The 13409-nt window shown below is 30.4% G+C and overlaps 1 protein-coding gene across 17 annotated transcripts in view; it reads left to right on the forward strand.

The window, feature by feature from the left end:
* Positions 1-11871, forward strand: part of LOC129949935 (CD109 antigen) — a 34654-nt gene extending 22783 nt beyond the window's left edge. For 8 of the 17 annotated variants that reach the window (XM_056061675.1, XM_056061673.1, XM_056061681.1 and 5 more), the window contains exons 11-16: positions 9040-9218; positions 9296-9846; positions 9918-10449; positions 10518-10861; positions 10928-11221; positions 11349-11871. In XM_056061675.1, coding sequence (XP_055917650.1) covers positions 9040-9218; positions 9296-9846; positions 9918-10449; positions 10518-10861; positions 10928-11221; positions 11349-11609 — 2161 coding nt within the window. In that variant the 3' untranslated portion in view covers positions 11610-11871. Of the gene's footprint in view, positions 1-160; positions 336-920; positions 1123-1352; positions 1546-2073; positions 2285-3875; positions 4072-4687; positions 4884-6323; positions 6469-6965; positions 7129-8465; positions 8563-9039; positions 9219-9295; positions 9847-9917; positions 10450-10517; positions 10862-10927; positions 11222-11348 lie in introns of all 17 variants that reach the window. The other 9 variants (XM_056061679.1, XM_056061668.1, XM_056061672.1 and 6 more) reach the window with 9 other exon arrangements.
* The last annotated feature ends 1538 nt before the right edge of the window (positions 11872-13409 follow it).

Genomic DNA, 13409 nt, shown 5'->3' on the forward strand with positions numbered 1-13409 from the left:
TCAAAAATAGAAAACAAAGTTTGAAGTACCAAAAATTTTCCAAATTCAACCGGAAAACAAATACAAATTACATTTTGGGGTTTTGGTTTTTAAGTTGCAAAATTCAGTTTTTTAAATTAAATAAGATTTTTCAAAACAAAAAAATGGTTTTTCTCAACAGAATTCTACCCCATAGTACCTTTAAGTGCTTCTTCATTTGAAATTAGACCTCAAGTGGCTTATGCATCCCCTCCTATATCAACTAGGGCACCTTCATCTGTACCATTATCTCAAAATATTGTTCCAGAAATCAGAAAGGAATTCCCTGAAACGTGGATTGTCGATGATTTTAACATGTACGAGTAACTACCAAAACAAATTATATTATCTTTTTTCTTTGCCTTTGAGTATTTTCCCCTGCCCTTTGTTTTTTTTTTTTTTGTGGTGAAGGATATAATATTGAATTCTATTTCTACCTCTCTCTCTTTTTTTCTTCGAACCTTCGAATTTTTGGTGGTTTTCTTTATTTTTTTTTCATGTAAATATTTCCATTACAAATAAATTTTGATAACCGAATTCTCATAGTTTGTAAGACATAAAAAAGTATAATTTTTAAAAAAAATGAAATACGTCTGGAAAAGTTCACGACCCCGCCTTTCTATAGACCAGGTTGAAGTTTGTTAGAAAATATAGAGGTTGTTAAAATCTTTCGTTCCAAAAAATGTGACATCTTTGAAAAATTATTTCACAAACAATAATTCTTAATTGTTTCTTTTTTTTCGGCTGACCTTTCAATTGGATTTAAAAATATTTCCTGATGTTTACAAACATTTACAGCACTTTAGCTATATTCTTTTGATTTAATGTAATGCAAATTGTAAATTAAAATAAGTTTTAATATTTAAGCAAACAAAAAATCAAACATTTCTCAACTGTTGCAGGGCGATTTTTTAGAGTCCGTTTAAGGCCGAGAACTCGTGTTCGTACAGGCACGCAACATGTTGCTTATTCATCGGCAAGTAATAATAATGTTGCAACATTTCGAAACCAACCAAAATCATCTTTGCCGTCTATAAAATATACCGAACCAATTAGAACTCGTCAAATATTTTCAGAAAATTGGATATTTTATAATTTCAAAAAGTAAATACTTTATAATAAACATAAATTAAATCTTACTTTAACATTTTGGGCTAAAAATTGTGTTGTCATATGCATATTTATCATCATTATACCGAGCAGCATGACAAATTTAATAATTTTTAGTTTTACTTTTCACTAATGCCAAAGGAATAAAAAAAAAGTTATCTTCAGCGAAATGTTATGATTGTTTCAAATTTTTAAAAGTGTAAACAATTTGAAATTAATTACAGGGCGTATAATAGGTGATTGGGGATTTCTTGCAAGGTCTGGTGGAATAGCTTATGAAGGAAGAAGTTTTATTCAAATGCAACCTCTTGCATCAGGAGTGTCGTATAGAACTTCTATAAGACCACCACAGTCTCAAAAAGCGATTAAAATTCGAAAACTTTTCCCCGAAAGTTGGATATATGATAATTTTAAAATGTAAATACCTTACATAAAGTTACAATTCATAAAAAAACATCTATTTCCTTATAAACAATGTTTATAAACAAAGTTCTTGAAAATACTCTTAACAGGGAAACTTAACTTTAATCTATTTCATTGGGATAATATGTTATGCATGAAGCATTCATACATTTAGTAAGTGGTTAATAAACAGTCGGGAGATATTAATTTATAAATCAAAAAAACAATAACGATTAATATAAATGAGGCATATCTAACATAATAATGAATATTATATATGAATACAATGTAAATGAAAAATAAAACTAACTCATTAGGATCACAGAAACAGAGAAGTTTTAATTGAAAGAAAAAAAAAAAGTATGATGCGCGGGAATTCTTACCAAGTTTATAAACAAAAATGTTTGATTTTCTTAAAAGAAAAAAAATATTCTTGTCGAAATCGTGTCTCTTTTGATACAAAACACAGAGTTCTTGCCATTTTTGAAAACATTAACTTTCAAATGGAATTCTTTTTTAATTAAACACAAAATAATATTGCAGTTAGAAGATTTCCTATTTGGCCAAGATTTGGATATGGCACATCGACTTTTATTCCACAACAAATGCCAGCACCAATGGCACAAGCAATGGCATCACCAATGTTTGTCCAATATTCATCTGTTTCCACTCAGAGAGTTTCTTCAGCTCCAAAAGTAATCAAAACTCGTAAACTATTCCCAGAAACATGGATGTTTGAGAACATGGTCAAAATGTAAATATAAATTTGGGGTTGTTTTGAAGGTTAAAAAATTATGTTGGTATTCATTTAAACTGGTTTTGTAAATGTTTTGAGTTGCTCTTAAAAATTTGAAAAGTTTTGTCTGGGTTTTGTCACAAAGGACAACAAAAGCATGTTTTTGTGAATGTTGACAAATGTTTTGTTTATTTATGTATAATAAAAATATCCTGAAATCAAAGTAACATTGGGCACCTCTTTTATTTTTTGTTCCCAAATTTTCATTTTTAAGAAACTTTATTTTTAATTACAATTTCTGACGAAACTATGTTTAATTTAGTCATTGTATACGATTACGAAATCCCAGAGGCAGTTGAAATACAAGCTTAAAATGTTTACGAAGAAGAAACGGAATTAACAAGCAAACCCAAAGAAATTCCAGTGATAAGATATCTATGTAAAGAAATTTGGATATTTACTAATATTAAAAAGTAATTGTAAACATTATTTAAACTTATCATTTTTATTTACTTCATATTATCATCGAAAAAACACTTGCACACATCTGGACACAATTTCCACTAAATGCCACAGTTTGTTGAAAAAGAAGGTTAATTTTGATTGGCTTACTTTTCTAGTCTAGGTGAACTCGTATACTTAATTGAAACATGTTGCTAAGGAACTTAAAACTAAAAGTTTGTTTTGCGTCAAAAAATCTTTCAGGATTGATTATATGAATGGTTAAAATATTTATAAAACTTATATTCGAATTGACAAGCAAGAAACCATGTTGCCTCAACATATTATCATATTACCAATCAAATGTGTATACATATTATCTGTTAACTTTTTAACTGCTCAGAAACTTTACTGGATTCTGATGAAGTTTTTCTTACTTAATTATGAAATATTTTTTTTAATGGATAAAATAATTTGTATCATTTAGCGGAATACAATTTTTATGAGGAAGATGATGTTGTACCAAGATTTGGAATAGAATTCCATATACTTGGAAATGAAGATGTTTTAGATGGAATTATAATGGAAAGACGATTAGATGTCAAACTAAGTGTTGATAATTGTGTTGGCTCAGCTAAAAAAAATGATCCTGTGATAAGAAAGTTATTTCCAGAAAATTGGATTTCTTCTAATATTAAAAAGTAATTGTAAAAATTCTTTAAGCTAATCATTTTTATTTACTTCAAATGATCATATAAAAAACACTTGCATAAATCTTCACACAATTTCCCCTTAATACCACAGTATGTTGAAAAAGAAAGGCTTTAATAAAGTTCATTTTGACTAGCTTACTTTTTTAGTCTAGGTGAACTCGTATACTTTTGCAACATGTTGCTATGACACTTTGAACTAAAAATTTCTTCTTAGCGTAAAAAAATCTTTCTGGATTGATTACATAAATGGTTAAAATATTTGAAAAACGTATATTGGAATTGACATGCAACAAACCATGTTGCTTCAGCGTATTGTCATATTACTAATCAAATGTGTATACGCATTATCTTTTTAACTGCTTTGAAGCTTTACTGGACTCCAATTAAGACTTTTTTTTTACTATATTATGAAATGTTTTTTTTGTTAAATAAATAAGATAATTTATATCATTTAGCGGAATACATTTTTTATGAGGATGAAGGAATAGAATTCCATGTACTTGGAAACGAAGATGTTTTGGATGGAAACATAATGAAAACACGATTAGATGACAAATCAATTGTTGATAATTCTGTTGGATCAGCTAAAAAAAATGATTCTGTGATCAGAAAGTTATTTCCAGAAAATTGGTTATTCGTGGATACTAAAATGTAATTTTTCTATAACTTTCCGCTTTAAAATGTTTAGTCAAGTTGATTTGATTTCATTTGCGAAATCAACAATATTTAATTCCATTTTTTAATTAATTCGCATTCCCTTATTCATACACATTAATTTTACAATCGTTATCGCTTTGGATTTGGGTTTTAAAAACATACATTGGGAATCCATACAATTTTTGGACTTGAACTATCATTCTTTCATTCATCATCATTCAATTTGGAAGCTCTTTACGATTTGGCTGTAATTTATAAAGGTTTCGGAGTAAATTTAAAAAGAGCATGAAGAGTGATAGGCGCAACTTAAAATATCTTAAATACTGCCGCAATGTTCCATATTTTTCTATATTTTAACGTAATTTTTATAACCAATCTTCTGTCGAAATATACACTTGCTTTACCCAGGTCCCTAAAAAAAATAAGCAGTACTATTACTTGCAAGATTGCCCATGACCTTACATCTAAGCTCAGTTTTAAACTTATTGTCAACTGTAGAAATTCCCTTTTCAGACGAACTTCAAGAACACATTTAGCAATTTTTATTTTTATTGTATTTCAATTTAAATCAGCTCATTTAAAATTCCAATTTTTGAATATATCATTTTAGAAATGTATTTTGGTTTAGAACCATTTTTGTATCCAGAGTTTGAAGATCGAGTCTTGTTGGAAGTAGGGCAAATTTCATATCAAACAGAAGATATGAATTATAAAATATCACCAGCAAGTGGTAATAATGGAGAGAGAGAAAAAATTATGATTCGAAAAGAGTTCCCCGAAACTTGGATGTTTTCTAACAATGCAAAGTAAATAAAATATTCAAAATTTTAATAAATTGGTTTATCAAAAAAGATCATTGGTAATTCATTCATTGAGGTCATAATCGATATTTAAAAATCATTGCATGAAACTATAATATCATTTGATTTGGGAAAAGTTTTTGGAAATTCCTGAAATTAATTCTTTTGCATTTTTTCAATAAAGTATTTTTATCTATTTAATTATAGTATTTTTTTGCAGAAAAAAAGTTTAATTTGGATGTTTTTGTTTGTTTAAGTATTCATATTTTAAAAATGTCTAAATCCGTACAAAATCTATTTTTACAAGCGGAATTATCATATTTATACTCGTACATTGTTGAATACCAGAGTTGGTTTGTTGACTTCTTCTAAAAAAATACGTATAACTAAACTGCTTTGAACAGTACCGGATTACAAATGAACGAGGCAATGGAGGTCCGAACAATCCGAATTGTGTCAGATTTGATTTGCTTGTCTTAAATATCCACATTGTTTTCGATTCTTTATCTTTCTTTTTCGGGTATTCGGAAACTTATTGCATAATTATCATGTCATTTAATCATATTTCCAAAATGTCTTTGATTTCAAAATTTACAGTGTAAAACATTTAAAAAACTTGCCAAAATGTATGATAATTAATGTTTTGTTTCTTCTTTTTTGAAAAATTTTAGTAATAATAGAAGACCGTTTTTTCATACAAGATCGTAGAAATTACAATGATCGAATTTTTGGTGGTGTTAATAGAAAAAAATTCGCTGTCAGAACATTTATACAAAAGAAGGTGGAAAAGTTACGAGTACGAAAATTATTTCCAGAAAGTTGGATTTTCGATTATGTATTTAGAAAAGTATGTTGTTTTTGTTATATTAGCCTGATTTGTGTTTGACTGAAAAATTAATACAAAACTTAACATTTGTTTTTTGTACATGGGTTTTTTTATTTTATTATTGTCTAAAATAACCCAAATAAAAAAAGTTCAATTATTTCAAAGTGAAGTTAGCCTTAAATCAATCTGTCAAGGGTTTTATAAATGCGTATGACATTTCCCTCAGTTTTTGATTATACGTATAAACTGACGTAAATTATGGTACCTTTCTACTTGTCCTCTGTTTTTGTATTTATTTGGAAAATTTAATTTATTCAGTCTCTTAATGAGTGTGAATTTAAGATGAGTTTATTAAAGATGATAGTTAAAATTGTTTTAGAATTCGAACAGGTTCAACCGATTCACCTGAACTGCGTACAATTAACTTTTAATACGTTGCAACGCGTAGCAACAACATTTTCCTGCCGTGTGAACCCACAGTTTTTAATTGAAAAGTTTTCGAGTTTTGACAACTCATTAACAGAGCAGCTGATTTTGCCAGAGACTGTTAGACTGATTTGAAAATATTAAAAAAGATTTGAAAATTTGTGTCTATCCTAATCCAAAAAATATTTTTTCAGTTATGATTAAATACCATCACTTACTCTATGTGCCAATGTCAATATCATCAAGCATCGATCGTGTAGGCCCGCCAACAAGTCCACAGATTAAACCTATCATTCGAAAAGATTTCCCTGAAAGTTGGATTTGGGAAAATTTTACAAAGTAAAATAAATTAAGTTTCATTTATAATCTAAAGAATTTAAGTTTCTTATTAACAATCTCAAGCAATCTTCTAGCACATTTAATGGATACTGTCAATTTAATTCCTTTTTCTGGTCTTGGACTTTTTACTCTTATATCTGATCTTCTTAGTACATTTTTATTACCTCAAAAACGTTTTGGTGTTTTGTGTTCTCATATTGATTCCAATATTTTTTTCATATCATCTGAATAGTGCTTACGGCAATAAATGACAGCAATATGGCAAAGTAATGACTCTTTGGTTTCTCTCTTTTTCTCTCTTTCTTTTAATGGTTTAGTGATGATTCGACGGTGATTTCCATTTATTAATAAAAGTTAAAATATTTATCCTTAATTTTAATCTTCTCAGAATAACAAATATTTTTTGTCAAAAATCCAAAAAAAGGTTTAATCTTAATTTTTTATATTTAAATAGAATTTGAAAACTATTATAACAAAAGTAATTAAAAATATTTTAGTATACGACAAATATCCAGCAGATGTGATGAATGTCATTAGCAGCATTAGTCTCGTACTAAATGATTTATCCGGATCAATATACGATACAAAAATCTTTAATGAACCAGCAAAAATTCGTAAAGAATTTCCTGAAAATTGGATTTTTGACAATAATTTTGAAATGTAAATACTTTTCAATAATTTAATTTTATTATTTACCAAAAAGAATGATTTGTTATATAAATTTACTAAAAATTTTAAACAAAAGAGTTGTGTATAAAAAACAAAATGGGTTAACACCGTGCAGTCAAAAGTCCCACAAAATTTAATTTGGGTTCATAATAATTTAAAAAAATCGTCTTCCTTGTTTTATTTTACTAAACTACTTCTAAATGGTATTATTTATTATTTTACGTTACTTTTGTTTAGAAAAAAAATGCAAAAATTAAAAACAAAATTAAAAATGCGATTTTAACTTTGAATTAAGGTTTATAAATATGATTACAAAAAATTGAACCAATTACATATTAAAATAAAATTTTTAGGAGAATATTTAATGAAAAAGTATTTTTTGTTTGCTGAGAAAATACGCCTTGAGATCATTTAACAGTTGTTGGTCGTTATATCCTCCTTTATTTATAGTTTTAATAATTATTTCTTGTCTTTGAAGTAAGAATTATTGGGAGTTTTTTAATACACATTTTTTTTAAAAATTGTCAGTGTAAGAACAATGAAAAATCATTATAGGTTCACGGGATTTCAAATTGTTTTTGGGTTTTCCAATGGTAAAAAAACGGTTGTGTTTTTTTTCATATATGTCTGTCAAAAGAATAATTTCACTGATATGTCAAATACATTCTATTTTAAAGAATGTGACATTAAAAAACAGAATCATTTTAATGCCTTCCTTATTTATGTTCGAAATTCTAGTTGATAATTCCACACATAGTATATTATGTACATATTTAACGAATAGAGAATTCAACGAAAAGTGACGGATAACAAAACGGAGAACAGAAAGCAGTTCAACAAAGAATTCTGAAAATTTCTCTAAAGTCGGGAATTTGACGTTTGTAAACTTTTAGAAATTATTGTAAACTGGCCAATTGTAATCAGTTATAACTTATTTTGATATTATTCGGCCCCAAAAGAAATGATCAAAATGAGTAAGTGTTGTGAATCAGATACTTGCACAGAAATTGTTCAGTGAAGGTCTTGGTTGTATAAAGCTCACTTAAAACGACAAGAAAGTATTAATTTTCGGAGGAAAATATAAATGATATTTTAAAATATTGAACTTGCAGTCTTTTTTGAAAATTTATTAAAGGTCGAGTACCTTCTAACGTAGGTACTCCTAATAATTTCTTAACCTTTAAACCTACGCTGATATTAATTTTTAAACATTTTGTTTCTAATTCATAATAAATCAACATTTTCGTCGAAAATAAACTAATTCATGTCAAAACGTTTGATCTGTAAAAAAAAACTGAATCTTAATACTTAAAACTATACAATTTTAGAGAAATTAGCACCAGGAGGTCTCGGTGGAGGTTTTGAACGAATTCGCAACATATTTCCTGAAACATGGATTTGGGAGTTAATAGATTTTGGAAAAAAGTAATAGAAATTTAGTTTACAAACATCTTCTTAAGGTTTCTTTGTATCCTAGTTCATTTATATTCTTCACCACAATTATAGTAGACAAAATATTGATAAACACATGGAGACAGGATCAACAACATTTTAAAACCTTATTCCTAGTTACTTCTGGAGTAGTCAAGTTACACACAAACGCGCAACATGCTCATCGCATTCTGGGTTGTTGCTTAGTTTTAATCATAATTAATATAAGTTTTATTTTTTAATAAATGTTTTTTTTTTTTTTGTTGCAATTTTGTCTGTATAAAGCATCTTACCAAAAACTAACTCAAACTTATTTTATCGTAAAAGCTTACTAACACGCATTTTAAGCATGATTCTTTGGGATTTTTCACGCTCTTAATACCTGTGCATCTTTCAAATCCTTCTTTTGTTCTTCATATACAATTTTCCAAATACGTTTACTTAATTAAAAATCTTTCCGTGTAAATACAGTACCGACGGAAGTGGACTCACATTGAGCAAGAAAGTTCCTGACACCATCACATCTTGGGTTATAACTGGATTCTCGTTGAATCCTAAAACTGGTTTGGCCCTTACCAAAGAAGGAACCAAAGTGCGAACCTTCATACCTTTCTTCATTTCTACTAATTTGCCATATTCAGTTAAACGAGGTAAGTTCAAATTCTTCAAAAACTCCTCAAAATCAAAAACCCACTAAACACTGTGTTTCAAAACATGTATTTTTTAGGGGAAGTAATTTCAATTCCTCTGGTTATTTTCAACTATATGGACAAGAATCTTGATTGTGAAGTAAGTCTTGATAATTCGGATCGTGAATTCGATTTTACCGAAGCAACCAACGAAGTCACTGAAAGCGCGAGTGAAGATGTAAATCGTACCAAGACTCTGACAATTCCATCGAATAGTGGACAAAGTGTTTCATTTATGATTCGTCCCAACAAAGTTGGACCAATTAGCTTGAAGTTCGTTGCTGTTACTCCAATATCTGGAGATGCTATTCAACAGACTCTTAGGGTCGAACCCGAAGGTGTTACGACTTATGTGAATAAGGCTATATTTTTGAATTTGAACGAAGAGAAGGAGAAGAATGTTAAGGTTGATATTGCAATTCCTGAGAATGCCGTCGCAGACTCTGAATACGTTGAGCTGTCAGTTGTTGGAGACTTGCTTGGACCAACTATTAAGAATCTTGATAAATTGGTTCGCATGCCATACGGATGTGGAGAACAGAATATGGTTAACTTTGTGCCAAATATTTTGGTTCTTAAGTACTTGACGGTAAGTTGAAATAGTCTTCTTCTCTTTTTTCTTCGTGGGTCATGGTCTGATCTGAGTTCTTCATTGATTAGGCTACAAATCAGCTTACTGCTGCAATTGAAGAAAAGGCCAAGAAATTCCTTGCAATTGGCTACCAACGAGAATTGGAATACAAACACGACGATGGTTCGTACAGTGCTTTCGGAAAATCGGACAAGAGTGGAAGCACCTGGTTGACAGCTTATGTTGTCAAGTCATTCCATCAAGCTATTCCTTACACCGATATCGATCAGAAGGTTATCGAAGCTGGTCTCAAATTCCTCGCTGGTACTCAATTGCCTAGTGGAGAGTTCCCAGAAGTCGGCAAGGTGATCGATAGTTCACACAGTGGAGGTTCCATTGGTTTGTCTGCCTATGTGTTGTTGGCTTTCTTGGAAAACGTTGAATCGGCTGATAAATATAAGGATGTCATTGAAAAGGGTTTGTCTTACTTGGAGAAGGAATTGGCTACATCTGAGGATCAATATTCGTTGGCTATCGCTGGATCAGCTTTGCTTTTGGGTAAACGAATTGAATCGGCTGAAAAGATCTTTGCTAAGCTCAATAGTTTGGCTAAGGAAGACGGTAAGATTGTTTGTTTTTGTCTAAAGCGTTAAAATTTGAAAGATTTATGTGAACCTCTGTGATTGTAGGTGATCGTAAGTGGTGGTCAAAGACTGTTGTCTCCGATAAGTCATGGTATGGACCAGTTTCAGTGGATGTTGAAATGACCGCATATATAGTTTTGGCTATGCTTAAGAAGGGAGACGCCGAATCAGTACTGCCCAGTATTAAATGGTTGGTATCGCAGCGTAACAGCAATGGAGGATTTGCATCAACCCAAGACACCGTTATTGGTCTTGAAGCCCTTACCAGTTTTGCTCAAAAGAGCGGTTCTGGTACAGGACAAATGAAGATTGACTTCACAGCTGGAAAGGATGATTCTGGTACCATTGAAGTTACCCCAGAGACTTCTTTGATTTTACAAACACATGTGGTATGTTATCGCTATGATTCTTAATGAAATATTCCCATATTTAAATCTTTTTTCCTATTTTCAAAGCTTCCAAAAACTGTAAAAGAAGTTGAAATAAGTGCCAAGGGAAGTGGTTCATCTTTAGCTCAAGTTTCATACCGCTTTAATATCGCCGAAAAGGATAGCAAACCTAGATTCAATGTTATGCCAGTTGTTAAGAAATTGGAAAATGACCAATTGAACTTGATGGTTTGCACAGAATTCGTTCCATTGGGAGATGAAAAGGTCTCCAATATGGCAGTGATGGAAATTTCACTTCCCTCAGGATACACCGCCGATTCTGATAGTTTTGACAAAATAAAGGAAATTGAAAGTGTGAAGGTATGTGGAAAAAGTTCTAAGGGGTTCTGGCTTTCAAAAGTTATTTCAAAAACCAAGCTTTTATAAAACATACATATATAATTTGTTTTCTTGAGGATAAGTGTACTAATTTATTTCATTTTTCCAGCGTGTTGACACAAAGAACGCCGATTCAATGGTCATTGTCTACTCCGATGGTATAACTTCCGAACAACTTTGTGTACCAATTGATGCTATCAAATCCCATGCAGTTGCTAAGCAAAAGCCTTCACCTGTCAGCGTTTATGATTATTATGATAACAACAAACGCAGCACTGAATACTACGATGTCAAATCATCTTTGTGTGATATTTGCCAAGATGTCGATTGTGGAGCTGGCTGTGCGAAAAAGAATAAGAATTTAAATTAAAAACAAAAAACAAAGAGAAAAATGACAGTTGTTTTTTAAGTTGTAAAAATTTAGACGAGAAAAAAACACCATAAAATAAAAAAATATTCTTTTGTGCCTAAGATTAATAATATTTGACGACTTGACGAAAGTTAAACATATTTTTTAGCTTTCGAAATCTGGATCTTGATATTTTTTTATACTATCTATACCTACTATTTGTATGTACGTGAATACTTAAATTTTACAAAATAAAAATAAAAATGAAAAACATTTAAAATTATTTCTTTGTTTTGTTTCTCAAAGAAAAAGGGCTATTTGACGTACAACTTAAATACAATTTTTCAGTTCCGAAAATCTGTCGTCATCCGCTTCCCGGGATTTTTAAAAGCTACCAGAAGTTTCGGCCAAATAAGATTTCACTTCGATTTTAGAACTGACAGCTAGAAAAATACGTTTGTTCAGGAAACAGCTCCCCATAAATTGTCCCGTCTATATTATGACAACAGAGAATGAAATCTGCACCTAATGTTTTTCTTGAATACAAACAAAAAAATACAATATGAATAAGTTGTTGCAATTTTCTGTCAAAAATTCGCCTTCAACATCTGAGTGAAATTTTAAGATATCGAATGAGTAAGATTTCGCTCCAATAGAATGCTTATGACAACGAACATTTTTCGAACATGACTTATTTTTCGGATCAAACTGAAAAAAGGGTCACAATTCGTCGAATGAAGTTCCGGCGAAACTTTTAATAGGGGTGTTTATTTGTTTAGCATTTATTGACTTGGGTAAGTTTTCAGGAAATTAAGGCGTTTGAAAGCGATATTTAAAACGAAATGCTACATGGCTTTCAAGATAAGTCCGCCTGTAAAATTTAAGATATTGATGGTTGCATCGTGATTGTTCTATATATAACAGTATTTCGAAGTACAAATACATTTGTTCATATGGGCCACTGATTACTTATGCAGGTAAGCGCTTGTTTTTTTGTGTGCGAGAGCATTGTTTTAGAGATTAATTTGTTTATTTATTGGACTGGAGTGGGCAAATAGGGTATTAGGTGCCCCATCTCAACACTAAAATAGTTCTAATGTTCATTTTGCTGTATCAGTAAAAGACTTATAATTTGTAATACAGGTATCTATTATTGGCGATTTTTCTTATCAATGCAGAATATTGAAAAATTATTAAAAAAAAAAACAAATAAAAAAATCAAAAGAGGTCATGAGAAATGCGGTGGACTATGTAGTACAAGGCAAAATGGGTTACTATCTTTCAGCAAAGACTTTTGGTGTCCCCCAAACCACTTTGGAGATAAAAGTGAAGATGCTTCGTGAAAGCCCTGAGGAAGATGTTTCAGCTACAATTAAAATGATGGTTTCGTAGAAAAAGATTTTTCTTATGATGAAGATAAAGAGGTGTGCAATTATATATTAGATATGAAGAGCAGGCTTCACGGGCTAACTTCAAAAGATCTTAGAGGCTTAGTCTACAGACTAGCAATTCAAAATAATAAACCACATCCATCTAATGATATAAAAAAGAAGCTGGTAAAGACTGGATACAAAACTTTTTAAAGAGGAATCCCAAATTATATATAAGCACCTCAACTGCGCGTGCTGCCGGATTTAACAAACAGGCGGTTGATAAGTTTTTCACTTTCTTAGAAAATATTTATGATGAATATCAATTGACAGCTGACAGAATCTTTAATTGGGACGAAACACTAATTTCCGTTGTACCCAAGATGAAGCCAAAAGTAATAGCTAAAAAAGGCGAAATCAAGTTGGGGCCATAACTTCAGCAGAAAGAGGT

This window comes from Eupeodes corollae, chromosome 3, assembly GCF_945859685.1.
Source record: "Eupeodes corollae chromosome 3, idEupCoro1.1, whole genome shotgun sequence".
NCBI classification, from domain to species: Eukaryota; Metazoa; Arthropoda; class Insecta; order Diptera; family Syrphidae; genus Eupeodes; species Eupeodes corollae.